Here is a 27,583-nt window from a genome sequence, read left to right on the forward strand (position 1 = left end):
ATCTAAATGCACACAGAACACATGAAAAAATTCATAAAAAAAAAAAAAATGTAAAAAGATTCAGGACAAACACAATCCAGTGTATCCGGCTATGCTGGCTTCTTGTCAGAGAACCATCTGCAGAGCGATTGTGTTTGTTCCGAAGCTGAACATGATTTGTATTTTTCCTCCTACACATGGCTGCAGTGGGGAATGCAATTACTTAAAATCAAGCAGAGTTGAAAAGAATATTCACTTCTTTCAGCCAGGATCTGGACACAGTGGGGGAATCAATAAGAGAGGTCTCCCCGGAGACGTGGATTTGAGACGAAACGGACAAAAAAAACACCATCACCTGTTGCTCTTGGTAAATGCTTTATATGCAATTGTTTCTTGATCTTTGCAAACACTGTATAGAAAACACTTATATTTTTTTTTGAACACTTAAAGCGGTCTGAGCTTTCAGACAGACATGACATAGTAATCGACAGCTTTATAAACATCCTACACGCATACACATCCCCCCCACATCTCCTGTCCATACACACTCCAAACAAAACACACTTCTCACCACATTCAATCGCCTCCAGACACACTCACACACACACACACACACACATGCTCACACAGCTGCGGCGATCAGACTCTCTATTTTTATTATTCACAGTAGGCTTTATAACACTGTTTCTGTATCACATGATGTTCTCGATGTATTTTCATTATTTAAAATAGCTATCAACATTTATACTGGAATATTTTGGAAAGTGATACATTTTGTATTTACATAGGCTTATTGAGCAATATTCAAATACAACATGTGTGTGTACATAGGTGTAGTTGTATGTAGGTGCGTAGGGTGTGTGTGTGTGTGTGTGTGCGGCGATCAGAGGTAATCCGATCTTCCCGTTTGAGTCACTGACCAAAGACGACTTCCACTGACGGCGTCCAGTCTGTTTGACACAGTCCAGTTAGAAAAGGAAAAGTAGCATGGAACTGGCAGTTTGAGTTTTCGCTCCAATACGTTGCCTCCGCTGCTTAGAGAGGCAACGCAGGTCAACAGAGTTAACCCAACGCCAGCGTGCTCATTTTCTGCGAGAACACGAGCAGACTATGGCAGACTGAATTAGACCAGAGATGGAGTGAGGCGCTCACAGCATCATACATTCAGCAGAAGCCAGGAGGTGCCACTTGTTTCCTTGGATGGCTGAGATTTCGGGGTCCTACAACCTCAAGAATGGCCCCGTTCAGACGACATTTTCATTGGAAACAAGACTGAAGTAGGAAATCGTGGCAAATGGTCACAGTACCGTGTTTGATTTTTAAAATGCAAGTACCAAAAACATGGATGCTCCGGGGGGCGATGAGAAGTCCACACTCCTCTAATCTCTCTCGCTTACCTTTTATCTTTCACACACTGCGAACACTCACACGTACGTTCATATACATAAAGTACAGAAGTAAGCAGTTACACCCACACACTCACACACACAGAAACATACACAATCTGACACACACACACACAGATAGCCATGTACACCTGGGCGAGAGACCAAACTAATTTGAGGGGAAAGTGAGGCACATAATCTGACAGGCATAATCCAGCCTGGATTTTGGTATACTTAAAACAGAAGCCATATGTGGATGATTACATATTTCTGAGAGAGACGCAGGCTTTCAGCCCAGAGAGAATTTCTAAAATGTAAAATCTCTTAGCACCTTTACATACATACTCACAACCTATAAGTACCTAATAAGCAGAGACAGAGGTAGAAACTCTGGCTCCATCATCCACACGTGTAACAGCCGTGCCAGCAAATCATTTTGTGGTTGGACTAAGGTACCATAGTGAGGAGTAGTGCTTTAAAGGCTATTCTTTCACATCTTCATTTGCTAATACCAAGGCATTATGATAGAGAACGATTTGATGTGGTCCAACAGTCTTTTAAACTCTGTGTTGGGAACCAAAATAGGTCACAGGTCTATTGCTGCTGGGTCCCTACATGGCAAGAGTAGCAATATGTGTTTATAAGTTTAAACTTTGTTGTGACAGAGAAAAAAAAAAAAAAAAAGAACAAAAAGAAAAGCTTAAGAACCACAAACAGTGTTTTGCTGGGTGCAAGAGTGACAGTGCTTGAAGATGGAATTGTTTAGTCAATCTGTTGAGGCCATTTAAAGAGGTGCTAAAAAGGCCTCTATGGATCTTCGAGGACCTTTTTTTTTTCTTTTTCTTTTTTTAAAGTGGCAGCTGTTTGCTATCCCTGCATGATGGTCTTTTTTCTAACTCCTGTACCATCTACCTTTCCTTTAGTTTTTAAAGTTTTTAAAAGCTACTTCATTATCCTGGCTGTGCTGGTTCACAGGGTCAGTTGACTTTATTCCAAATTGATAACAGAAAGACAGATAGAAGGGGGAGAATGAGAGAAAGCAGGTGATCTGTCTATCCTTCAAGTCACCCGTGAAGATGGTGAGTGATTTTCCGTTCAACCGTCATCTGGGGTCAAGTCGTCAGGGGTGGACGAGTCCTCAGCAAAGTCGTCCGACGAGCCACTCTTGTGGATGCGACCGTCACTGCGCATGCTATGGAAAGTCTTGCGGAAAGCCTCCATCATGGAATGCGCTAGCTTCTTGGCCTCCAGCTTACTCTCACATTCCACAGCATGGCAGTCCATCTGAAAAGACAGGTCGTCGTTGATCTCCCTGTAGATCCAGGCAAATACGTTGGGTCGGACACTATGGTCGGCTGTGCAATAGGCGATCCGGGCCACCTGGTAGGTGTCCATGGTTACCGAGGCCTCGCTGTGGTCATCTAGGTGGTGAAGGCGTACCTGGAAGGGCCGAATCTCCAGCAAAGAGTTGCCTGGGGTGCAGATGCCCTGTTGCTGTGCCAAGGCCCGCTGTTCCACTAGACCAACCACTGCTGACTCTGTGCAGCCAGACAGGAACTGTGTGCCAGAGATGGTTACCTTACCCAGGTAGGTCACCTGCAGAAAGCCAGAAACATACAGTTATCGTTAGATCATGGCAGAATTGAAAATAATTATGACTTTCAAAATAACATGGAAAAAGAATGAAAATACAGTAGAAATCACTGAATGGAAAAAGGAAAGAAAAATCACAAGAGCCATTTGACACATGATATAGAAGATGTCTAATTTCTGAAGGCAAAAGAGTGTCAAAATATTTGAATGTGAACCCACAGTCACCTTGTGTCAGCATGTGAGACATGTAGAAACAACCAAAGGATTCTGTTAATCTGAGGGGATTGAACTGCACCTCAGCGGCACATGATTCATGTGAGCATAATAAACAACAAGGCTATTGCTCAAGAAAAAAACGTGTCACACCATTTTTAAGCCAGACTGCAGAGAAAAACCGCTCTCTTTGGTCACAGACGTTTATACAGACGGATACATGGATACTAACACGACTTAACCTGGGGAAACATGGTGCGTTTGCTTTTCACCATTCAACAGAGTTTACATCCAGAGGAGAGAGTTTGTCGTAGAGGTTATTTTGTGTTTGTTTGCTTGTTTTTCACTTCATTTTAACTTCTCCTGCTGATTATAATTGTAATATTATAATACATACAGGTTGATGTGCACCCTCTGCTGGAATAAGTCATGGGAGCTCCAGAAATAGGACAGACAAGATGACAGAGAAGAAACTAAACTGATGTTGTCTGTTAAATATACAATTCTTAATTAGTTTAATTGTTAATGGCAATGAATCAACTAATGGTTAACCATTAACATCAATGTAATCCCTTTAATAACAGATGTGAAATTTCTTCTATGAATGATCCGACGCTGAATTAATGTTGTTAAAGTGTCATGAATAATAAGTAAACAAGAAAACTGAAATCTCTTACCAGTAATAATCTGACCTGAGACACTCTTTTAGAGGGAAACCCCAAAGTGAAAACTATTAAGTGCATCACAGCAAGTGAAATTCTATGCTAGATTTGTTTAATAGTGCAATGAACAATAAATAACAATAAGATAATAATAATTATAAGAATGTTATCTGCATAGACATGCCTAGAATGCCTAGATGCAATAGTGTAAAAATGTTGTTTTTCTAATTTAGTACTACAGTATTATTAAAAAAAAAGTCTATCGGCATAACTAGGATGGCATTGGCTTGGTTATGGTCCACCCCACCAAGTCTTTATATTATAGTATATAAAAAGAGTATATACTCCATGTCAACCTAAGATAAAACCTGGCAAAATCATAGGCAATTGGTACATGAAAAGTACCAGTGGCTTGTCAATGTGGAGTAAAAAGTACAGTGAAAGGAACAGGTTAATTAACCTCAAACATGGGGTGCAAGAGAAAGAACAGAGAAGACATTTCAAGAGTCAATAGACAACGAGATGTTGTAATATTTTTACTTCGGTAACTGTGCTGAAAGAAAGAAAAGCTGTGGTTGTGGCAGGGACCATAGAATACCATAGTAACGACACTACATACCGAGAGAGAGAGATAGACCGAGTAGATGGAGAGGGATAAGAGGTGAGCGAGTGCGAGAGGAAAGAAGTGAACAAAGATGGAGATGTCTGTGGGACGGAGGCCAAATTCAAGATCAGTACTGGGATAATGACTGACTTGTGTGCTTTCTCTACATGGTGTTCTTTATGGCTTTATAAAAATACACAAAAGGAGGAGCCTGCTTTTTACTCCTGTCTGTGTTTACACTGGGGCAGAGAAATACTCTGCACTCTTTAGAGTTCATTACAGCTGGCTCACATGCAGCACATATTTGACACATGGCTCCAGATAACATCAGTGCAAAGATAAGTGTGAATACTTAAGGACAGACTGGTGTTGTATAACAGTCTGGAGCGCTTACAGATAATGTGGCCTGTATTTATCGCTCAGTGCACATTAGCCAAATATCAGGCCAGTCTATAGACCATACGTTGGAATGTAGAATTCCTATTTTTGTGCCAAAACAGTATAAGAAGTTTTATGTGAAAATCATATGAATGAACATGGTATGTTAAATCTGATATCCACACAAGGACTGTGCAACTGGATTGGCCCCTGAATTACTCGTATTACAGCATGACACAAAATCGATTTCACATTTTACTATAGGCAAAAGTCAAGCGATCCAGACAGCGAACGCAGCTGCCTCCTCATGCATGGATTTCATTAGAAGTGACCACAGGGTGGGACGTGCAGCCTTCACACTGGATCCATCACTCAGCTGACTACAACAGGTCTGCAGGAGCAGCGAGGAGGCCAGGCGGTTTGCAAGTGAACCACACCGACACCTTCTCCCAGCCAAATAGGCAGTTAATCACTCAGTCAGCCAACAAATCCCAAAACTGAGCCAAGATACATTAGACATTCAGTGTGCTGTTTCTATGTCATAAAGCAGTAAAAAAGTAATTATGGACTTCTATTCTCTGAAGCCAGTACAAAAAAAGACAACAGCAATGAGAAAAACATAGTGAAGTCAAGACGGGTGCATTTTTGGACTGATGAGGAGATCACAAATATTCTCTGGTTCTGTCAGCTTATAGATTTAAATATATTAGATGGATAACAGATTGTACAGCCTTGCCACCAGTTGTTCAGGGTTGTGACGTGGAGGGACAACCAGGAAATTCCTAAAAGTAACAAGCTGAAAGCATCAATAAATGGATTCCCTGCAAGTGTATTGTATACAGGGACAAGTATGGTCGTCCAGTTAAATGGTGTAAATGTAGTTCTACTACTTAAGGGTAAAAACATTCCTCTGATATCCCACAGAAAATAAGAAAGAGAAAACACCATACTCAGTGGCAGTGGTTTACAAAAGACAACAAAAAATGGCCAGAACACACTGGATTTTCAGAGCAATCGAGCAATGTTTGGGAGAGTGAATGTGTGTGTGTATTTAAGTGTGTGAGTTTGTGTGTGTGAGAGTACTGAGCGAGGTGAGGAGGTCACCAGACAGAGCAAACAATAGTTTCTTTAAAGTCCAAGCCAAACATGCAGCGGAGGAGGAAACTTTTTACAATGGTCTTTTTGATGGAAATAGATCCAAAAACTGTGTTCATTCTAAACATATCAACCATTAACATGTCAAATGTGGTCTGTAGATGAATTCAGCAGCTGAAGAAGGAAAAGTTGAATGTTTGTTCATTCATGTGCCCCTGAATGTAAAAGTGGATGTAGAAACCGTTGGGTTTGCATCGCGACGAATGACGATGGCAGTACAACGACAATAAAAGTCAATGAAGATTAGCGCATTAAATGAATAAATGAATTTACGATGGTGATGTTTGCATTCTGACACAAAAACAATGATTACTGTGTCACTGTGTGGTATTCCGCTAAAATACTGTAGCAGCCAAACTTGTGAAACCAAGAGAGATTTGGCTGCAGAGCAAAAACACTAACCAAAACTCTTGGCCAAAAAAACAAGTAATTTAGACAGTTAGTCTTTGATTGGAAGAAAATAATTCCATGTGTGCTGATATTGTGTATAAGATTTGAAAGCTCATTTAAAAAGAGACCATGTACTGGGCGCAGGAAACAAGTGCAGTCAACGGTCAGATCAAGCGGTTAACTCGCCTGATTCATACAAAACCACCAAAGCAACTCTAAACAGACACTTTTTTCCTCTGGTTGCACAATCAATGGAAACATAGAAATAAATGTAGAAGAATCAGAATAGTGGACATGACCTGTGTGGCATGAAGGATTCGGTCATTGTCAGTGTTGCTAGGCAACAGTTCAGTTGTACGGTTGTGGGATTATTTTTGTTGGTGCTTCTATTTTTCGACTATTAAACAGCATTTTTAGTACTGTTGTATGAAAGCAATACCACACTCAATGTTTGACTGGTGTACTGGCTGTGACATCTATGACCGCATCACAACTGTGCTGACATTCAGTACAACAGCACTCCCTCGAGTGTGATATTACTTTAATATATTAGGTAATTATGTTCCCAAAAGCAAAGAGCAAAAAGTGTAACAGGACGGAAAAGTAGACACATTTATCACCAAATATATATGCTGCCAGATACTTTTTTACACATCAGATTGTATCTGAATGTGTATGATTTTAACCTGATTCAATGATCACCTCCATGTATCTCCAATGTGCACATGGAGCTCTGTTTGAGATCAGATCATACGGTCCAACTAACATCACGTTAGAGGATATCCTTGACATCATTCCAGCGTCGGCTGTTTTGCTTTGTGGACAACACTGTGGATACAATTACATTTTTACTCTCTGGGGGAAGCTGGGGAGTGATGACCAAACTAAAATTAAATGCACAAATCTAACAGTAGAAACCAGCCAGAATGAATATGAGGCCTCAAAGCAACACCGTCTGTAAATTTCCAAAGGTGCATATTGTGTATTGTAAACACAAATGACTCAAATGATGATTAAGTTCAGCAGATGGAAAAGAGACACGATTCAGGTTGGCCTCAATGGAAACTAGCTGCACGGAGACTTAGTCATTGTTTGTGCGTTGCATGCAGCAAACCACCCTCTACAAATAAAGATAAAAATTGATACATCAAAGCGCTCTGAATCAGACCAGAGCACATCTGCCGTCCTATGCTCTGGCCTGCTCACCAGTCGTCTTGATCGTCTGGCAGAGTCATGCAGGCAGCATTAATCATTCCAGAGACCTCCCCCTTTGTTTTAACTCTCCCTGCATTTGTCCTCCATTCTTCCTCTCCATCGTATCGACTTTACTCCACTGTAACTATTCTTCAACACCTCCTCCCGTCCATCTCTCCTCTATCCTGAGATCCCCTCTACGCTTACTGTTGCCCCCTTCTGTGGCTAATTGGTAACAGTTATATACTGACAAACCAAAAAAAGTGAATCTATTAAATGAAGCACTTCAGAAACCGTAATAAAGAGAAGCTACAGGAAAGAAGGCCCAAGGGGTTAGGAGGAATGCATTTCTACAAAGCACTGACAGAAAAACTGTTATGCAAGCTACGAGAGGAAGAGTTGGGGTTAAAAGAAAGAGGAAAAATAAAATCATTGCTGCCGTCTGTAAACCTGCTTCATCAGAGAAAAACAAAAACAATGAAATGGAGTAAGAGTGTTTGTGAGTGGAGTGTGACACAGAGGGAGGAGGAGTGTGGTTAAACACTTGCATGTGTGGTGAGACATGTGGCCACCATTACTAACTCTTGGTTTATGGAGGTTACTGTCGTTCTCTATTCTTTCTCTTTGTCTAAATTCAGAGAATTTAGACAATTTAGACAAAGAAAGTACCGCGGGTCCTAAGAGGCAAGGGATGCAAAACATGACTGAGAAAGCCGGGGCAGACCTTGCCAGGGTTTCCTGTACTGTAAGAAGTTAAAAGAAACATTAAAATTTTGGGAGGAATGTTAACCACTCTTGTGGGTTTGTGATAAAAAATGATGAAAAAGCCAGCAGCTATTCGTTTAATTAGCTTAGTTACAGACTGCTTAATGTCTGTGTGATAAATATGCAGATACAGCCAGCAGCTGTTTAGATTAGCTTAGCCTGCTAAAGACAGCTAAACAAGGGGAAACGCTAGCTTGGCCTTGTTAAATTGTTTTTGTGCGGCATACTGTGAAAAATACTTAATACTACATTGTTTGTACAAGAATAAAAGTCAAGATGTTTACACATTTGTTCACATAAGACATATATTGTGTTACTTGGTGACCTATAAATAAACTAGTCTCAGCAGTCAAGCTTACAGTCTTACATCCAGTCTTGACGCTACACACCATCTGCCAACTGTAGCTTCATATTTTTTAGTATGGCTATGAGAGTGGTATCAATCTTTTCATGAAGAAAGTCAAAGTCCACAAAAAACACAGCCGTCACAGGGATAAGATATATATACACACATATATATATACACACATATATACATATATAAATTTGCATATTATTAAAGTAGACGTGAAATAATACGCATGTTAACGGTTATCTGCATGTTTACAATGCTGCAAAACACTTCACTCATTACAGCCATAATGTTGTGCTCTGCCGCCGCTACAAGCCAGTACAATCCTGTCTGACTTTAATAATAATAGAGGCAAACAGATTTGAACATTTAACTTTTTTTTTTGAGGAATCACAGGATGCAAATTCAACAATGCCCGAGATACCACAAGTATGAAGGGAACAAAAGAGAAACAGACACGCACCAGAGGGAGAAAACGTACTGCTGTACAGGGATAATGGAAAAAGAAAGTAACTGTACGCTAAGAAAGATGGAGGAAAGAGAGAGAGGTTCACAGGGGGAGACAGAAAAAACATCTGAAGCCCAGCAAGCAAACACTGGGGAGAAGACAGGAACATCCTGGTCCACTCACACACAACACACACACACACACAGACTCCTATGTATCTTTCTCAGTCAGTACGAGTCTGTATCTACGTGTAACCACACAGGCATGCATGTGTATTAGAGGTGTGTAGAGCTATGGCAGCTGCTGCTTGGACAAACAGCTGGTTCCACTATCAGTAGAAGAAAGGAGAAGGAAGAGATTTGGAGGCATCGGTGAGGAGATACCTGTCTCTACAGAGAAGCCTTGGAAACACAGAGAAGAAGACAGGGGCTGAAATGACAGGAAGAGGGGCTGAAAGCAGAACAAAAAGGCAGATGGTCCTGTTGGATCAGAAACAGTCGAGGAACAGGATGAGATGTGATGGTACAAACAGTCAGCCGCCTGGGAAACGACCGTGACATGAGTGTACAAGCAGTCAGCAACACTTCTGGAACTTTCAGTTTCAGTCGTAGGCATTTTCCCAGAAAACAATCCAAGGACAAACAGGTGATACAGGAAAAAAAACAAAAACACAGTCCAAATGTTGTTTAATTCCTCAATCAGTATGAGGTGTTAGTACATGTGAACATTTGGTTTTAAATAACTTAAACACCTAATGATTTGGAAATGTGTCGCATTTGATGTTGACTGCAAAAAAGTAACTACTTTGAGGTTACTTAACTAGGGGAACATGAGTATTGTCTTCTGCCGCCATCTTTCCCTATCCCTTATGTCCTCTTCTGTTACACCAACTGACGTTTCCTCCTCCTTCACACCATGCATGAACCGTATCTGTGGTCTTCCTCCCTTCCAACTGCCAGCTCCTTCCTCTGCATGTGAGCAAACCATCTCAACGTTGCCTCTCTTACTTTATGTCCAAACCGTTTGACCAAGAGCCGTCCCTCGAATATGTTCATTCAATTGTAGGGTTATCTTAACACAAGGTTTCTCTTATAACATTTTTTTTTTTTCAGATTTTCCAATGTGGTGGAAAGCTTAAGATACATACATTAATTGGACCATTTTTAATGTAATTAAGAAATACTAATGCATACATGTTCACTCGCCAGTTTATTTTATCTGGGTCACATTTTTTTCCACCCACAAAATGTATTGTTGTAATATCTGTATTGAATGGACCAGGTTGTATAAGCAGCGCACTGCTGAATACTGACGTTCTCCCTCAGATAGGCCCCTACGTCTGGATCCCCCAACATGACTGGAAATTCACTGCTAGGGGAATGCAGCATTCCTGAGGAGGTTGTTAACATTCCTCTAAACTTATTGAATCAGCAGAGTACAGCTGGCCATGCTTGCCATGGCATGCAAAGATGGATGAGGGTTTTTTTTTTTAAGTGCTGTGAGTATTTGCTTATTTGTGTTGTGCAGTGAGAAGAAGGTGCTGTGTGTGAGTGTCTGTGTGTGTGCAAATGTGCAAAACTGAGTCAATACAGGAGAACCTCAGTGCATATGAAAGAAGCTTTCAACCCTTACGGTCTCCTCAATACAGCCTTCTATAGGTTCAATTTCTCCTTATTTTAGTGACGGCAATAAAATGTGTGTGACCTTTTCACTCTGAAGACACTGGAGCCACTTATTTTAATTCCTATTAGAGTATAATATTAATAAACTGGAACTTTTCTTCATATCTAACTCTTTTGTGACACAAATGATATGTGGTCAAGGTGCACAGACATTCTGTTACTACAGCACATGAGCTTTACTTAGCCCAGATTTTTGCACAAAGAATGTTTTGTTACTGTACAGATGTTACAGCAGCAGCAGAGCAGAGCACACGGCACATAACTCCCACTATAGACATGCTGTATTAATCAGATTCCTGTCACATTGGGGTAAATAGAGAACATTTTAGTGGCCCTGTAAAGTGTGTGTGTAACTTGTAAATGCAAGGAAAAGAGTGTCACGGTGGAGCTCTACCAAAGTTAAGTTTACTTTACACAAAACATGAGTGTTAGGCATTTAAGCCAGGTGGTCTTTGTTCGCTGTCTAAGTAAGTTAATAATCAGCATCTTAATTTTACTGTTACTGATACCGAAAACATTCAAATAAGTTTTGAATTACTTTTTTTTTTTAACTTCAATACAACCTCTTGGACCAGTACCAATGTTGAGGTTACTAACGTGCGATTACATTACATATTATACTTAGTCTCTCATGTTTCATATGTTCATAAAAAAAAAAAAGAAAGAAAAACCCAGTGAAAGTCAGTTCAACAAAGAAAGAAACGTTTGGTCTGACTCTGCAGCCAAACAGCCTGGGTCAATCAATGGATTTGAGAGAAGCCCTGAAATGCAGCCCAGTCTCACTCTCCACTGATGAGCAGCAGAGACAAAGCACAGGATAACTGGAAACAGAGGCCAGTAAGACTCAACACCTCTCCACTGGTACAAACGTAATCTTGGAAGAACGCCACAACATCACCAACATAAAAAAAAAAACCACCACACCTTTTTGTTCATTTGTTAATCATATGTCATGTTTCCAAAATGTCTGTTCAGCCGTCATCAAGGTAACATCAGTATGCGAGTGCTTTCGCTTACTTCTTATGTGCATTTACATCTGTCCACGTATTTATCTGCAACCTGAGACTGACACACAGAAGTAATCTACAACCGTGACTTAAGGGCAACAGGAGTCTAGCACTGTATTTCATTCACTCTGTGACAAACATTATCCTTGAAACTGTGGTCAACAAACAGAATACAGCATTACACAGAAGCATGTCTGCTGCTCCCATTAGCTGTGAGGACTATTTAATCTGGAAAGCCACAACCTGGGAATGTTTGAAAAACATTATTACAGATGATAAAAGCATGCAGGGCAGCCCGTGGACAAGTGGAAGGGGGGAACTGAGCTTATAACCCAAGACCATTGCTAACACGATTAATATAAATAAAAACAAACTAAACAACTATCCAGACAAAAGCTGACATACACATTCAGTGGGCAACTGGGAGCAACCAGTCATGTCCATCGAAATGTCATCACTGTGCGTGTTGTCCTCTGTTCATTGAGGAGAAGTGATGGTACACTAACTGACATCAGCCTATCAATTAGAGATGGACAAAAAGCCTCTGCATGACAGATAAGATAAAGGACCGGCCCGCTCTTAGCTGCTGCTGTCATTGTCATCCGTGTAGGAGAATAACACACCATCACTGCTTTGGCTCAAATGAACATTAAGCCCTGCAAAGGACAAGACAGCAGAAAGAGAGGTGCCTCAACTTGGGTTATTAGTGACAATAGGCAGATATTTTGGCAGAGAAAAGCATGTGTTACCGAGAACATTGACCATGGCTGTGTTTTATTTAGGTTTCCCAGTAAAGTCATCACAGCGTGACAGTGAGCCAGGCCTGCACAACACCAGGGCCATGGATCTAAAGCAGCTGAATGAAATTCAGCCATCATGACATCTTTGCTTTTTTTCCCTGTAACATATTTGAATGGCCTATTCAAGTCAAATCCCAGGAGGAATCAGTGTTTCTCTTAATCGTTGTGGGCTTTTTTTTTCCTCTTTGTGTGAAGATAAAAATACCAAAGCAGATTTAACACTGAACAAATCAGTCTATGAAGTTAAGAAACAAAGCAACCAACACATTTCCAAGGAGCATTTTTGACATTTAGGGAAATGCACCGCCGTCTTTGGTTAAAAATGTCTGTATGCTGTATGAATATGAGCACTGTTAATTCTAATTTTTCCACTTGAATTTTAAAAGGTACAGTGAAAAGGTTGCCCCTAATCTGACACTGAGCATGACAGCATATACTGTGCACGTATTTACCAACGTTATAGAATTGCAAAAAAAAAAAAAGGGGGCAGATAGGAGCACTAAATCTCACTGGAAAAATTTCCAGAAAATGATAAAAAATAAAGAAGAAGATAAATTAAGGTGAAAAAATTGAGTATTGTAAATACTGTCTTGAATGAAGAGCCAAGTTGTATTTGGGTAATTTCACTATTGTCATGCAGAGTGACTATGGAGCTGGCATGTCTGTTAAAGTGCTTTGACCATGTTTTCTCAATGGACGTGGAGTGCACTGCTTTGACAGCAGCAGGCCAATCAGAGGCCTTTCATCTATGCTAGCTGTGAGCTTTGGCAGGCGTCAGAAACCCTGAGCCAGTCTTCTTTTGCCTGCCTGTAAGCACACCTGTAGGCTGAAAGAGAGCGGACTGAAGAATGATTGGATGAGTAAGCAAAGACAGGAAATATGGACCTTGAAGGCAATAAATGTAATCATATTATATTGTGGCACGGAAGAGGGCAAGGCAAGCAAAACTGACCAGCGTGTCCTTTATTTCTCCCATGAAAAGAAAAGAATGGCTCTTTGAGGTGTTCCAGTGGGAGCAGAGGTATTGAAGCAGGTGGGCAGACAGATATACAGACAGACAGGTAGTGGATCAGACAGGAAGTTACACAAGCCAAAGGATGGGGGCCTACAGATACAGGCAATGAGGCAGACAGACTTGCAAATCAGGAGGGGAATTATTTTTTGTACCACCGGTATCCTGCTAAATAGCTGTGGTTGTTTCCATGGCAACATAGTTTTGGCATTCGCCACAATGCTGGAAAGGAGAAGTGGGTACAGAGAGCGCACATTGTTATTCATACTAGACAGAGAGGGACCCCAGGTGCAGCAGTGTGCACCCTTCGACTTTGCGACACATCAATATTTATTAGCCGTCATGTGACACGTGAAGCTATTGTTGGTCACAGGGACCAGAGCTCACCTCAACATCAAATGTGATGGCTGCTGCACCAAAAAGAAGCCAATGATCCGCTGTTAATGAAGTATGACTCACTGAACACGGGGACGCTGATTAGTAAGGAAGCCGTGCCACAAAACTGCGTCACTAAGTCAAGCCAAAACAGGCTGGTAGTCTTCCAACCAAAAGGTGGGAGGCTCAATCCTCAGCTTCACTAGTCCACATGCAGATGTTCCCGGGAAAGATGTGTAGCAGAAGAAGCACAGCATATACAGTACTGTAGATGGGCTGTATGAATGTATGTGAACTGTAACAACTGTCATGTCAAGTGCTTTGAGTAATCACCAAGACGGCGCCATACAAAAGAGACATTTACGATGATTTACCACAAAAAAACAACATGAACTGCATGTTAATAAGCTGCAATGTTCACTGTTGCATTACCTTTATGAACTGCATTCATAGGTCAACACCACCCCATGAAACTTGTGTATAATACAAAATAAAAAGTCCTCCTGCAATTAGGGTAATGTATACACATTTTCCAATGTCAGTTTGCATATCTTTATAACAACAATCACAATATTATCTGAGATGATATCTTATGCCCACCTCCGCCTAAATGCTTTAGCTGTTATTTCACAGTCCAGTGTTTCCCGTTAATTATCTAGATTGTGGCAGCCTGCCACAGTTTCACAATGAACAACAAAAACGTTTCACACTTCTCACACAAATAAGAGACGTGAGGCTGACATTGGTTCATTGCAGAGCTGTGTGTATTTCTTGTTTCTCTCTCACAGATTCACCAAAACATCCAAAAAGTTAGTAAGATTCTCACAGAAAGTCAGATCTCAACAGAGTTTCAGCTGCTGCTGTGTACATACCAGTGAGCGGCTCTCTCTGTGAAGGTCATCCATGATTTTGGCGACTAGTTGTGTGGAGTGTGGAGTGTGGAGTTAAAGTTTAAGTTCCTGAAAAGTGATAAAACAATCACTTCTGACTCTCACTTCTCCAAATTTGAGTGAAGTTTTATATCAACACAGTGTTGGAGGAGGAGCCTCACGAACTATGGCTCCTGTGCATCATGAAGCTATATTTCAGACACGGCTTAAAAAAAGAATTTGAAAAGACTACTGGAGAGAGACTATTTTCAGTTTTCACTCCATAAGTCTACACATGTTCTCAGCCACTATTTCCTAACGTATATAATGTGTGAAGATAAGAAGTGATACATTGCTTTACAGGATGTTTAAGGATCTCCTAACCTTTCAGAATGGCACTGCTATTGTCCCCCCAAGATACCATTGTCATAGAAATGTGCAATGCTTTTTATAATAAATCATTTCCCCACGGCCCACAGAAAATCCTTACTTATGCACAACCTAAACTGTGCAAACCGGGGGTTACTTTGTTATGCTGCATCAGATTTTACACGGCCACAAACCAGTGTCCAGGGTTCACATCCCAGCAATGACATGTATTTTACCAACTTCAAAATAGTTGTAAAACAGTACATTGATTTATATTAAACTTTTGAATAAGGTTTGCCTAGAACTGTTGGTGTCATGTACCCGTATATATTATACTTACCTGTATATATCACTTTATGTTACTATACTGTCTGACTCCAGGTGTGAAAGAAAGGCAGAACTGTTTTTCTGTTTAGGTTTTTTCCCCAATGTGTTCTTTCCTGTATAGCTTAGATTTGGTTGCATTGCCATTTAAAAATTATAATTGTGACATTGAAAATAAAATTGTTATAAAACCATGCATTTGTAAATGTAAAAAAAGAGGAGAGCATTGGCCCCTGGGAATCTTCACATTATCCGATCTTGCCCAATGTAAAAAAAAAAAAAAGGTTGGACACCCTGCCCTAAAACAAGAAGATGCAAGTTTGCATCACACGTTCACACTCCGCACTTGTGAGAACATGAACGTGCGGTTTGAATTGGAGAAGCACTGAAACACACTGAAATGACTTAGTTTCGTGAAGATGATCAACAACTAGTAACAGGAAAAAAGATTTCATCATAAAAAATGATGCATCTGCAAAAAAAAAAAAAAAGCCCCAGTGTTGTTGCTAGGCTTCATTTAAAACAAATTAGTCATCTGTCAACTCTTATTACACACCCTTCATCACCACTGGATTTAAGATTGATTCATCTTTAAATAACAGAGCATTAGTTCTTATTCCTTAAGTCATATTGAATTAAATACTACAAGAAAACTTGGTGCGGACCACAAGAGGATTGAGGGACATTTTTTGCCACACATAATTTACTTTAACCCTGCTGGTTTCTAAGTCCAATGAATGTGTGTGTGTGTGCGTGCGCTCTGCCAGTAAATGCTGTCTCTTATGACTTTCACTTCATGTTCACGTTTGAACCTCAAGAGCATTTGGGAAGTGTTGGTGACAACTCAGCACTTTTGGCTGCCTTGGAAATGTTTACGTAAAGACATACAGTATATGCACATGAATATACATGCGGCATAGACCTCGGTGTGTATCCGTTAGCTCCTCTGTAAAATGGCCCCATGAACATAAGCGCTGTGTGTTCCGTTTGTGCGTTTTTTTGGCAATACCTTCATTTGGGATTAACTTTTCTTCTCACATTTTTAAGGGAGCCAGATACAAAGAGTTTGTTTTCATGGAAAAAAAAAAAAAAAAGAAAAGCTCCTATTGCGACATGATTGTTAATGGCACAGCAGAAATGACCAAACATCATTTAAATCCTTGGACCCACGCGGTCTTCTGAAGCGGTCTCCCATGTGACCACAGTCATCCTGCTGTAGTTTTTATGCTTGCAAAGCTGTGGCACAAGGCGAAAAATACACAAAACACAGTGCTGTGTGTGTGTGTGTGTGTGTGAGTGTGTGTGTTTGTGTCGTGGCTGCTATTTTAATCCATTTCACTGTTTGTTCTCCGTTTTTGGGATATAGAAAAGAGAAAAGGCTGCGAGTGCAACGTCTCATTGGTTCATACTCTGCATCTGACACTCAGCAGAGGAAAACAAACACATGCACATGCACATACACACACGTGTACTTTAAATAGGATGGTGGAGTTGCAAATGGGAATGGATAAAACGTGTGGGTCCAACAAGAAAACAAAAAAACAGTTGGATTATGATTTTGTTAATGCTATTATAAATGTACAGTTGGAGAGCAGGGTTGGATTTGTGGATTATTAGGCCCATGTGATCCTACCTTGTACCCAGCATGGGTCCTGCTCTTTGTGAGCGGCGTGGTGGAGCACAGCTCAATGGCCTCTGGCTCATGAAAGATCACCGTGGGCAACGGTTCCTTCCTCAGCGTCAGCACATTCAGCTTCGTTTTCAGCATGGTCTGGAAGTGCTGATGGAGAAAGAGAGTAACACACTTAACAAAATGTAGAGTCGGAACCAGTCAAAATGTGCGTCTACGGTTCGACCGCTGCAGTGACCTCGTCAACACTGTGTGTCACGGCACCGTCAGTGTTTTTGTCAATTAAAAGTGAAAGATACAGGAAAAGATTCTTATTACAGTGTAACATATGAAAAAGGCTCCAGAAGACTTTCAGGACACCAAAAGTGTTCAAATTCTTGTTACAATGATTGAATGTGAATGTACATCACCCATACCCCTTAAAAAGAGGAAGTGAGACGGTGCATGAGGTCTATTCTGCAGGAAGTGGAATGGGAGAGGCAGAAGAAGGGCGCTCTGCCCACGCTACATCCTCAAAACAAGAGCGGAGACGCGAGTCTCCAGCTTTCAAACCTCAGTCCGCGGCCAGTGTTTCCTGATGCTGAGCAGAACCACATGGCACGGCGACTACCTGCCCCGTGGAATTTCTGGGCTTCCTCAAAATCGTCCATCAAAGACAAAACTGCGAGGTCACAGCTAAGGCTCAACAAGGTCGCCCTATAACATGTCTGCATGATTAGGTGTTGGCAGCCTGACCTGTTATTTAGCCTTGCCTGCCTCTGGCAATACATCACTTTTCAACACTAAAAAGATATTCTACTTCAGAACCTCCATCTGCAGGTTTTCTTGACTATAATATGTCTAACATTTCAAATGTTTCTTTGCAGATGACCTCTCTCCAGTTGCCAACACAAATTTAACAGGTTTTGTGTATTAAGTCAGTGGAAAAGCTGAAGTAACCGCACTCACCTCAGCGACTGGTGTGATATGAACCTGCATGGTCATTGGCTTTATCTCTCACATGTATTATTATTGCCAAGATTCTGCAATATACAGCCATGCTAGCTGTGATGTGAGGCTGTGCGTCGAGCTTATAACACCCAATATGCTCGGAAATGTTTGCACAGCATTTGTCCTTTTAGTTTAATATGCGAGCATGAAAACTTTTGCTAATTCGGGCCGGGTCATTCTCTCCATGTTCCATGTCTGCACAGAAATGCTTCGCATTTCCGATTGCACTTACATGCCCGCGCTTCTGGACATACTTAATGAGGGTTCACGTTAGTCTAGCAATTCCATGCGGGTGTACTCAGTCTCTCATTCCATTCCACTAGTGGCAAATTCTCACCAGGAGTTTGACCTTTTTTGAGATTTCTTAATTGTTTTGAGCTCTTTTGACCAAAACAAGAGTATTTAACCAATTGAACAGTCGTCACGTATGGTCTTCATGGACTCAAAGAGTTGGTGTGCTTGCATGCTCACATGGTATGGTGATAAGGTGATTACAACTTATCCTGAAAGGATCTAAATGTGTGGCAAATGTTATGGCAACTCAACCAACAGCAACAAGCTACAAATGTCAGCCTTACAGTGCTGTTAAAAGACGAGTTAGAGCATCACTTTTTTCCTTTAAATCCAACCAAAGACAAATAATAACTCTGATTTCTAAAGCACCTTTCACGAAAACCCAAGGTCACTGAACTTGATTTGGAATGGAGTTCCTCTTTAAGTGCAAATGACTTTAACAAACACTCCAATTCACTTTTTCCTTCTCCATTTGGTGCTTTGAAACTGTTTTTCCATGTTGGACTTGCACAATGTCCGTCTTTCACAAAAGAGATGAGAGAGAGAGAGAGAGAACATTTCCAGACGATGAAACCGGTCTCATCCAGCCAATCCAGGTGATCATCAATCTTCACTGCTCTGCTGATGTGCTAATGCCAAGTAGACCATCCTTCAAGAAACATGTCTGCGTCTAGTTTGTCAATTCAACACCACTTATCGTGAACAGATTACTTTGCCAAGCATTTTGTTAATATTAGTAAAAATGTACGCCGCGTCGCTAAACTAAGACTAACACGACTAAAACTAGGATTCTGTGCTTTATAGTTCAATCTGTCGGAGCACGAACAAGGCCCCTTGGAACATAGACTCACCTTCAATTGCAGAGGAATTTCATTAGAGACGATAACAATAATATGAATAATGATGAGGAGGTGGTGGGGGGGGTAAGAGAGGCAAATAAGCTACATGGAGCAGATGAAGGAGAAAAAGGAGAAAAGTAAAAAAAAAAAAAAGTAAAGAGTTGTGAAAGTAAAGCCACATGTGTGTAAACGCTTGCTGACCTCCGCGTCAGCACTTTACAGCTTCCTGACAGCAGCTCACATTCCTACGGTTGGCCCCAGTATGGGGTGGGGGGGGGGGCAGAGGCTGGGGGTGGTGGGGTGTTTGGAGACCTGTGGTGGGCTCCCCAGCTCCTACACCCCCCACCAGGAGCAAAAAGCCTTAAGCGGATGGCCGCTTGTGGAGTAAAGCTGGAATTCTATTCAAAATATTTTCACTGCATTTTTAATGTTTTTATTTCTCAACTCCCAACAGTCTCCTCGTTAAGTTATGACTTTCAGCGATTCTATTTTTGGTCTATAACTCGGTCCAGGCAGGTTTTCTGTCTCCACCGTCAGGCCACAGTGAACAAGACTGGTTGTGAGTTGGTTACAAGACAGATGTCCTGTCTACACACGAGCTCTGCATGCCAAACAATGGCTGCTGTCAAAGGGAAAACCAATGGTGCTCGTAAAGAGCATCCGTCTTGTTTTAAGGCTCCGTAGGCATTACGCAAATGTTAAAGCCTCCACATATCTACGGTATATGTCTACCACTGGAATTTTAATTTCACTGTTAAGCTACCAATCAGCTCCAGTTATTACAGAGCAGCTATAACTCCAGCATGCAGGGAGCAGGTGAAACACGGGGAGCAGCAAAGTCCAAACGCTGTGAGATCAAGTTGATGGACGTATTCAAAACTAACTATTCAGACACCTAATATTATAATTAGAATGTTTTCTTCTGCAGTTATAGTACAGAGACATACTTAATGAGATGATATGTGAGATATTAAGGCCAACAGTAGCTCGGTGGTAGAGTGAGTCGTCTAGAGCTGCAACTAATGATTATTTTCATAATCGATTAATCTGTTGATTATTTTCTCGATTAATCGTTTGGTCCATAAAATATCAGAAAACCTTGATGAAATGATGATGTTCTCAAATGTCTTGTTTTGTCCACAAACCAAAATGATTCACTTTTAATGATTTCTTTGTTATCCAGAGCAAAGAAATTAAGAAAATATTCACATTTAAGAAGCTTAAACAATCGGAAAATCTTTAAACGATTAATTTAGTAATTGATTAATAATCGATTAATTGTTTCAGCTCTAGAGTCGTCTTTCAACTTGAAGATTGTGGGTTCGATTCCCGGCTCCTCTAGTCTACCAAATATCTTCATTGTATTTTTTGTTACGTGCCCACCAGTGACACTTGGTCCGACGCTTGAAGCTGTGACGCTTATTCCACACTTTTTAGACCCACTCGTAGGGGGACGGGACCTCATTCACAGAATGTAAACAGTGTCCGCCATCTTTGGTAACAGTTACGGTAACAGGACCAAGTGTCACTGGTGGGCACGTAACAGAGAAAAGAATGAAGATATTTCTCTACTCAGGGGAAACTGAGGTTGGGAAGCACTATTGTAGTAATACAAAGCTAAATGCAAATCGGTGAAGTATTCCTTTAACACCACGTTGCTCCTGAAGGCTGTACCATGCTGTGTGTGGAAAAAAAAGCGCTACATAAATACAGACCATTTTACCATGTTCTAAAAGTTGAATCATTTACAAAGAATATGGTGGATTGAGAAATTATTATTACATTATTATTATTTACATTTAGCAGACACTTTAATCCAAAGCGACTTACAATGGAATTGAGTACAATCAGCCAGGGGTGGAGTCGAAACTTGCGACAATGATGTCTTTCGCACACAGGGTACCGGTCTTAACCACTGAGCCACTCCACCCACAGAAATGAAAAGAATATATAGGATAACATGACTTCAGTTGCTATTTAAACAAAAACAGCATTGTTTGCAAAATGTGGCTGTACACTCAACATATTCCATGTGTTTTGAATCCACGTGCCCGCTTACGCTTTTTCCCCGACTTCATCATTTTAGGGTTGTTACTCCCAATATTTAGACTCGCTGTAAACCAAATCATAACATCTGGTCTGTTGTAAGACAATTATGACATTTAGTATCAAAACACCATAGTTGTGCACATTTAGCAGCTTCTAAAAGCATCAACACTGACTCACTGCTGCCTGTGTGCATGTGATTAATTTGTATTTATAGTACGTAGAAGTTTTAATAAAAAAATAAATAAAAAAAGGGCTACAACTTATACTGCCAAAACACCAACAGTGAGACTTTTACAGCATCTCCGTTATTTATACTTCATGGCTCTCAAGGCCCTAATGATATATATATATATATATATATATATATATATTTATTTATATATATATATATATATATAAATAAATAAATAAATAAATAAAAAAAATTCTGAGGAAAAACTGGGTCGAATACAAAGCTAGAATCTAGATATTAGCACCAATCATTCTCACTGAACACCTGAACTAATTACAAGTGTCATCAGGAGGACAAAACAAACAGTCCCCTTGAAATAATGCATTGAAGGGTAATACTTCTGGACGATCATGTCCATGAGACATCAAGCAGACAGACCATGGAGGGCATTTTGTGCAATTTGCCTCCTGCAGTGATGAGCTTAACAGGTCACAGATGGCAAGTTTGAATTTTTGTTCCCTTAAGGGAGGATTCTGACAGAAAAGAAGTTCTCATGCCCTTCACAATAGGGTAAAAAAAAAAGAACCAAGACACACTAAAATGGGTTATGGGAATTGTGATCATGGCAAAACTGTGGAAAAGGCAACAAGGAAATGATGTTAAGAATGGATGCAAAATAGCCAGATGGTCCATGTTACAAAAGCATGTTAATCTGAAAATATACATACCCTTGGATACACAAATTGCTACTGGTGCATCCCAAAGTCTCTAAACATGGTTAAGTGATATAAAGTTTTGTTGGGAGCGCACAGACCACACGACCAAAACAGTTTGTCAACAATATTAGCCTGTCTGAGACACATCTGCAAAAGCCAACCCAGACACACTTGATGAAAGGCTGCGTAGAACGCCGTACCAGATGTTGTGCGTCTACGAGCAGCGAGCAAGATAGTAGGACATCTGAGTTTGCTATCAAACCATCATCTATTCTCCCTCTCTACGTTTCATTTTCAAAAGAGAGCCAACAGCAGGATATTTAAGTGGAGAGTCAGACATGATCCAGGACCAGAATTCAGAACTCCCCTGTTCCACAGGTAACAGCATGTCTTCAGAGAACACCCCCCTTGTTTTCAGTAGTTTGGTTTAGCCCAACCCACAAGAGACAGATAGATTAAAGTACATCGTGGTTTTATTTAATTCTAACAGTCAGTCCTCCTCTAACATCCATGTCAAAGACATCAGCAGTGTGGCAGCATTTTACAAAAGCAGATGGCGATAAAGAAGTCAAATGCAAAGTTTGCCAGCAACAGTTTTTATATCACAGCTGGACTACAAACATGGCATATCATATAAAAACGATAAGCTAACTTGTCTGAATTATGTTGCTCCGTCCGTTTTGAGTATGTGAACATATCAAAATTGGCATATTTCAGTGTTTTAGTCTAATAATTATGGATTCTTTTTATAACTGCAGGCGCACTCGCCTGACCCGACAAATCATGTTCTGTGTGAACACAGCATCAGAGGCTTTATTACATTTTCCGGGGGCCGCACATGGAGTGCAAACTTTAAGGAGCACTGTGAATTTTACTTGTCAAGTGTTCACCACACTATTATCAACCATGATATAGCTCGTCTTCCCCACTGGCCTTTATATTTTAGTAGAAGTGCGGAGTTATATCACATGTTAAGGAGAGTCCGCAAAAAAGGGAATCTCATAATAATAAGGTAATATGCCGACTTTCTCTGATAAGGGACATCTGGAGTAACACTACTCATTTACATGCACAAGAGTCAACTTCCTTCCTCGGGAAACATTAGAATATTTAAAATGACATTTACATTGATGGTTGAAGGCCCTTTCCCCACTTCCTAATGGTGGCATACTCCTCTGTTTGTTTGCTTTTTTGTCTATTAGTGCCACCTGTTGTTCAGCAGCATCGTGATAGAGGCCATTGGCATAAATGTGTACAATCGAGACACTAATCACACCGAGGCAAACTCAGAAACACTGCTCTATTGAGATACTCGTGGCCAAAAATACCACAGGGTATCTTCATTTCACGAAGAAAAACAACATGTATCAAAACCAACATTTGTAGAGATATTCTGCGGGTGGTGCTGTGGCTTAGGTGCCTGTCTAAAAAAAACATCTTGAGATCAAATCACAGCAATGCAATTCTGGAATTTCCCAATTCATAAATGGCATAAATAAAGTCCATCCATCTATCTATCCGTAGGTGGCAGTGCCATTTCCCAGCAAGTCGAGAGCACAAGAGCATGAGTGACATCACTAACACATTGTTGCAACAAAAAAATCAACAAGTCTTTAGTTTCCCAAATAATGACTTAAGAGGCCCAACAAGCCTTGCATCATTCTGTATTGGCAACATGCTCCATCCTGTCCATGTTTGTACCTCAGACACATAAAACACATTCTTCTTTCTGTAACTGATGAACACGCTGTAGTCCACAGGTGGAGCAAAGGCAGGTTCACCCACCATCTGGTGCCAATTACTTCCTACGGCGAGAAGAAGGATAAACTCCTTAAGATCCCTGTACAATTAAGAAAGGGGGAACTGGTGTAACATCCTAAGATGTCCCTCTACGTGTTTACAGCCACTTCTTTGGATCCCACACACAGTTCATGTGTGAATAGGCTGAAGCCGTAGAGGACTCTGGGAGATCCCACTTCAATGAAAACCTCTTTTTCCTCAACTTGGGCCGCCTGTGATCGGACGTTATAATTCCTAGGTTACGTCTGTAGGACAAAGCTGGTATTAAAGTACACAAACCTCAGGCCTGGGGGGGGTGGCAGTGTTTGTCTCGTTCACGTAAACAATGAACCAACCGCAACATCTTAAATTGGCAACAGATATTTAAGAGCCCACTAATGACAAAAACAGGCCCTGCAGTTAGTGGCATGGTCATGGTCACCTGTTAACTGGTAGAATATGACACTCAACTTTCTCTTGAAGGTGTAAAGATTCCATCTTGGCCACCAATAACTGCTTCTGAAGAGGCTTGTAATCAATTCAGAACGTTCATCCTACTTCAATCCTCTTTGTTTTTGTGACATCACAACTGATAGGTCAACTCCAATTATTGTTTACGGCTTTGCAATATGATGAAACACACTATGTCTGTATGAAAATGTTGGCCATTTCATATCATTTTATATACTTTTCTCGACGTGCTACCTATCACCGTGTCCTGGTGTACAATTTATGGTAATGTGTGCATGGATATCAAGTAAAAGCTAAAGAATAAAACACTAAATCCCACAATGAAACTTGTTAATGACTGTCTTTTAACTATGGGAGGGATGAAACTCCTTAATTCTTAAAAAAAAAAAAAAAAAAAAGTCAAACACAAAAGGCAAGTGTTTCCTAGCTTGGAAAAAAACAAACAAATAAGAACCGTGGGCTGCTTGTGATTTCCTTTCGCCATCGAGGTCACAGTCTCACCAGCATAGCTGTGGCCACAGCGCAGCCTCAGACAGACAAAGAGACAGACAGACATAGTAACACAAACTAAGGGAAAGCAGAGATGGGCCACAGACACACACTGTGATGAACATAGTGGGGCCGGTTCTGATTATGTTTGACCTCAGTCAACAAATTCCTGCACATCTTTTCCCCTCCTCAGCTGTTTGTCAGTGTCACACACATCACTATCACTACTTTTCTTTCTCTTTCTTTTTTGGCTAAATAAAGAGCTGCTGACAAAGGAAAAAAAATGATACCAGCCATAGGACTATTCTACAATAAAGTTCTTGTGAGAACTTGCATACGTGTTAACGTGCGAGCGCATGCAGATCACCGCACATTGTGCAATCTGTTGTCAGCCTCTGCCTGAGGAGAAAGGGTCACTGAAACTGACGGAGGAATATGGTCAGTGAGAAGTAGGAGAAATGAGGAACAAGGATAGAAAACGGAGAAAAACAGAGAGCGCGCCGACACGTTCTTAGTTTGGAAACACTTCTGATTCTCAGTATGAAAGCGCTTTTCCACTTGTACAAGCAGACCTTCAGCCCCATGTTCTCCCATGTATCACATTTACCCCTGTTCTATCCACCAGCGCATGAGCAGCAAAATACTGCAAGACACCGGGTGTTGCTATGGAAACAGTGGACAGCACAAGTGTGGACGGACGCCATAAAGTGAATGACAACGACAAAACACAAGATAATAAAACACCAGATCAGCAGCATCCAAATGTATCGAGCGACAGAGAACTCCACCATTTTTTTTTTAGTGGAGAGGTGGAGGATGCAAGCTGAAAGATAGCTGTTGCCATGGTTACAAAGCAGAGAATGATCCAAGTACTGCCATCCAACACTACTTATAAGGTAACTGAATTATCTTTTATTTATTAACAACACAAAGGACCACGGAATTCCAAGAACAGAACAACCTGGATGCAATGTGTTTTTCCTCCCAGGTCATCCATCAAGGCAAATGTTGCCATGCAGGGCTTTATAGTTTTAAGAAAGTGTTGGGCAACAGCTGTTCTCCAGAGGGAAAGCTGCGTTAGCCAAGAGCTGGTTATCAAAAGTCAGACATGTTCCAAAACAACACAAACCTGCCATAGCACAAGGCAACACAACAGCGTCTGTCATGTGACCCTGCCTGTCTGGCATTGCCGTGTTCACGTCGCGCAGGTTAGACGGGAGGGACGGAAGGAAATTCCCTCCTGCGTGATTTGTGTCAACTCGAGAGTTGGTCAGTAAAAGCTAAAGAGCACTTAAAAACAAAACACTACGTGCATAAAACCTGAGGTTAATCACACTGAACAGTGACCTTTGGCTGCCACGAGAGATCCCTTGGCCAAAGCTGCATTTCCACCAAGCAACACGGAGAAATCCAGCTCACCACAGTATGGTTTGGAATCGTAAAAACCCTGTTGTGGCTTGTATTTCCACCTGGCTTGTGTCTCAGTACGGATAAAGTGCGGATTGTTTTGATACTCCTCACAACTCTTGACCACCGAAACGCCGCCGCCGCCGCACACAGAGTCGGCATAAAAGAGAAGCGCGGCCCATAATGCGTCAGCGATGGACACCGCCTCATTCGGAGTGAATGAGCCCTGTCTGCATTTACTTCAGGACACAGGCCACGGAAAATGTGAGATGTGTGGTGACTTTATGACACTTGTTGAGCGTGACACTGAAGCTGGGTGACCCAAAACAGTTCATCCAGAAACCACAGAGGAGCCATCATTAAAACCTTAACCAATAACAGCTTGTTTTTGCATTCTATAGAGTCTTGTGTTACTGAGTGATACTTCTGGAAGTTACTAGGCAACAAATTAAGTATCACTCTCAGTCACAGCCTGAGACTCGTGTACGTGGAGGGTGGAGGTAGAGATGTGTGTCATTTACAGCGGCCCCTGGCCTCCACATCTGAGCGAAGGACACACACCAGAACTGTCCGTTTTAAGAATAATTCATGATTTCATCTTCTTGACGCCTGAGCAGAAGAGGGGATTGTGCAAGTTCACTTGGCAGGCAGTCCACAGGCCGACATCTGGAGAGCATTACGTGTGCAGGAGACGTGAAGCCAGGCTGAGCGCGCGGCTTGCCCCTGGATATCAAACTACGTGTCATTAACAATGTGTGCGTGTGTTTTTCCATTTTTTAAACAGGTCACAGGCGGCAGGTTACTGACTGAAACCTGCTCTCTTTAAACTGATCTTCAGAAATCAGGACAACTGATGGCTGTTTAATAATCCCGTATGATACACAGAACTGTTCAAACTAACTTTTATTGAGCATTTATGGCGTCGCTCTCAAATCTGCATTTCGTGTCTGCACTTCAAATAAAGAAATAGTGCATATTCTTAACATTTAGGAGTACAACCGGCAGTACAAATGACCCATTAGTATGTTTGATTGCTCAAATAATGTATTAACCATAAAAAGGGGTTGGTATTTGTCGCCTTCAGATTAAACCTTTACTACATTCTTCAGTCTTGCTTTACGGAGGCAAACATCCATGTTTCGACAGAAGCTGAAAGGACAAACCAGCCAGAGAGAAATGGAAACTTTCACA

General features: G+C 41.1%; 1 protein-coding gene across 2 annotated transcripts in view; it reads right to left on the minus strand.

Moving 5' to 3' along the window:
* Window positions 1-337: 337 nt before the first annotated feature.
* The window catches only part of pid1 (phosphotyrosine interaction domain containing 1), a 28,243-nt gene continuing 997 nt past the window's right edge, over window positions 338-27,583 (minus strand). The window contains exons 2-3 of one of the 2 annotated variants that reach the window (XM_058634807.1): window positions 17,190-17,336; window positions 338-2,960 (exon numbers count right to left, since the gene is read on the minus strand). In XM_058634807.1, the coding sequence (XP_058490790.1) occupies window positions 2,460-2,960; window positions 17,190-17,336 (648 nt within the window). In that variant the 3' untranslated portion in view covers window positions 338-2,459. Of the gene's footprint in view, window positions 2,961-14,866; window positions 14,963-17,189; window positions 17,337-27,583 lie in introns of those variants that run through there. The other variant, XM_058634808.1, reaches the window with a different exon arrangement.

This window comes from Solea solea, chromosome 7 (genome assembly GCF_958295425.1).
Source record: "Solea solea chromosome 7, fSolSol10.1, whole genome shotgun sequence".
Classification (NCBI taxonomy): Eukaryota; Metazoa; Chordata; class Actinopteri; order Pleuronectiformes; family Soleidae; genus Solea; species Solea solea.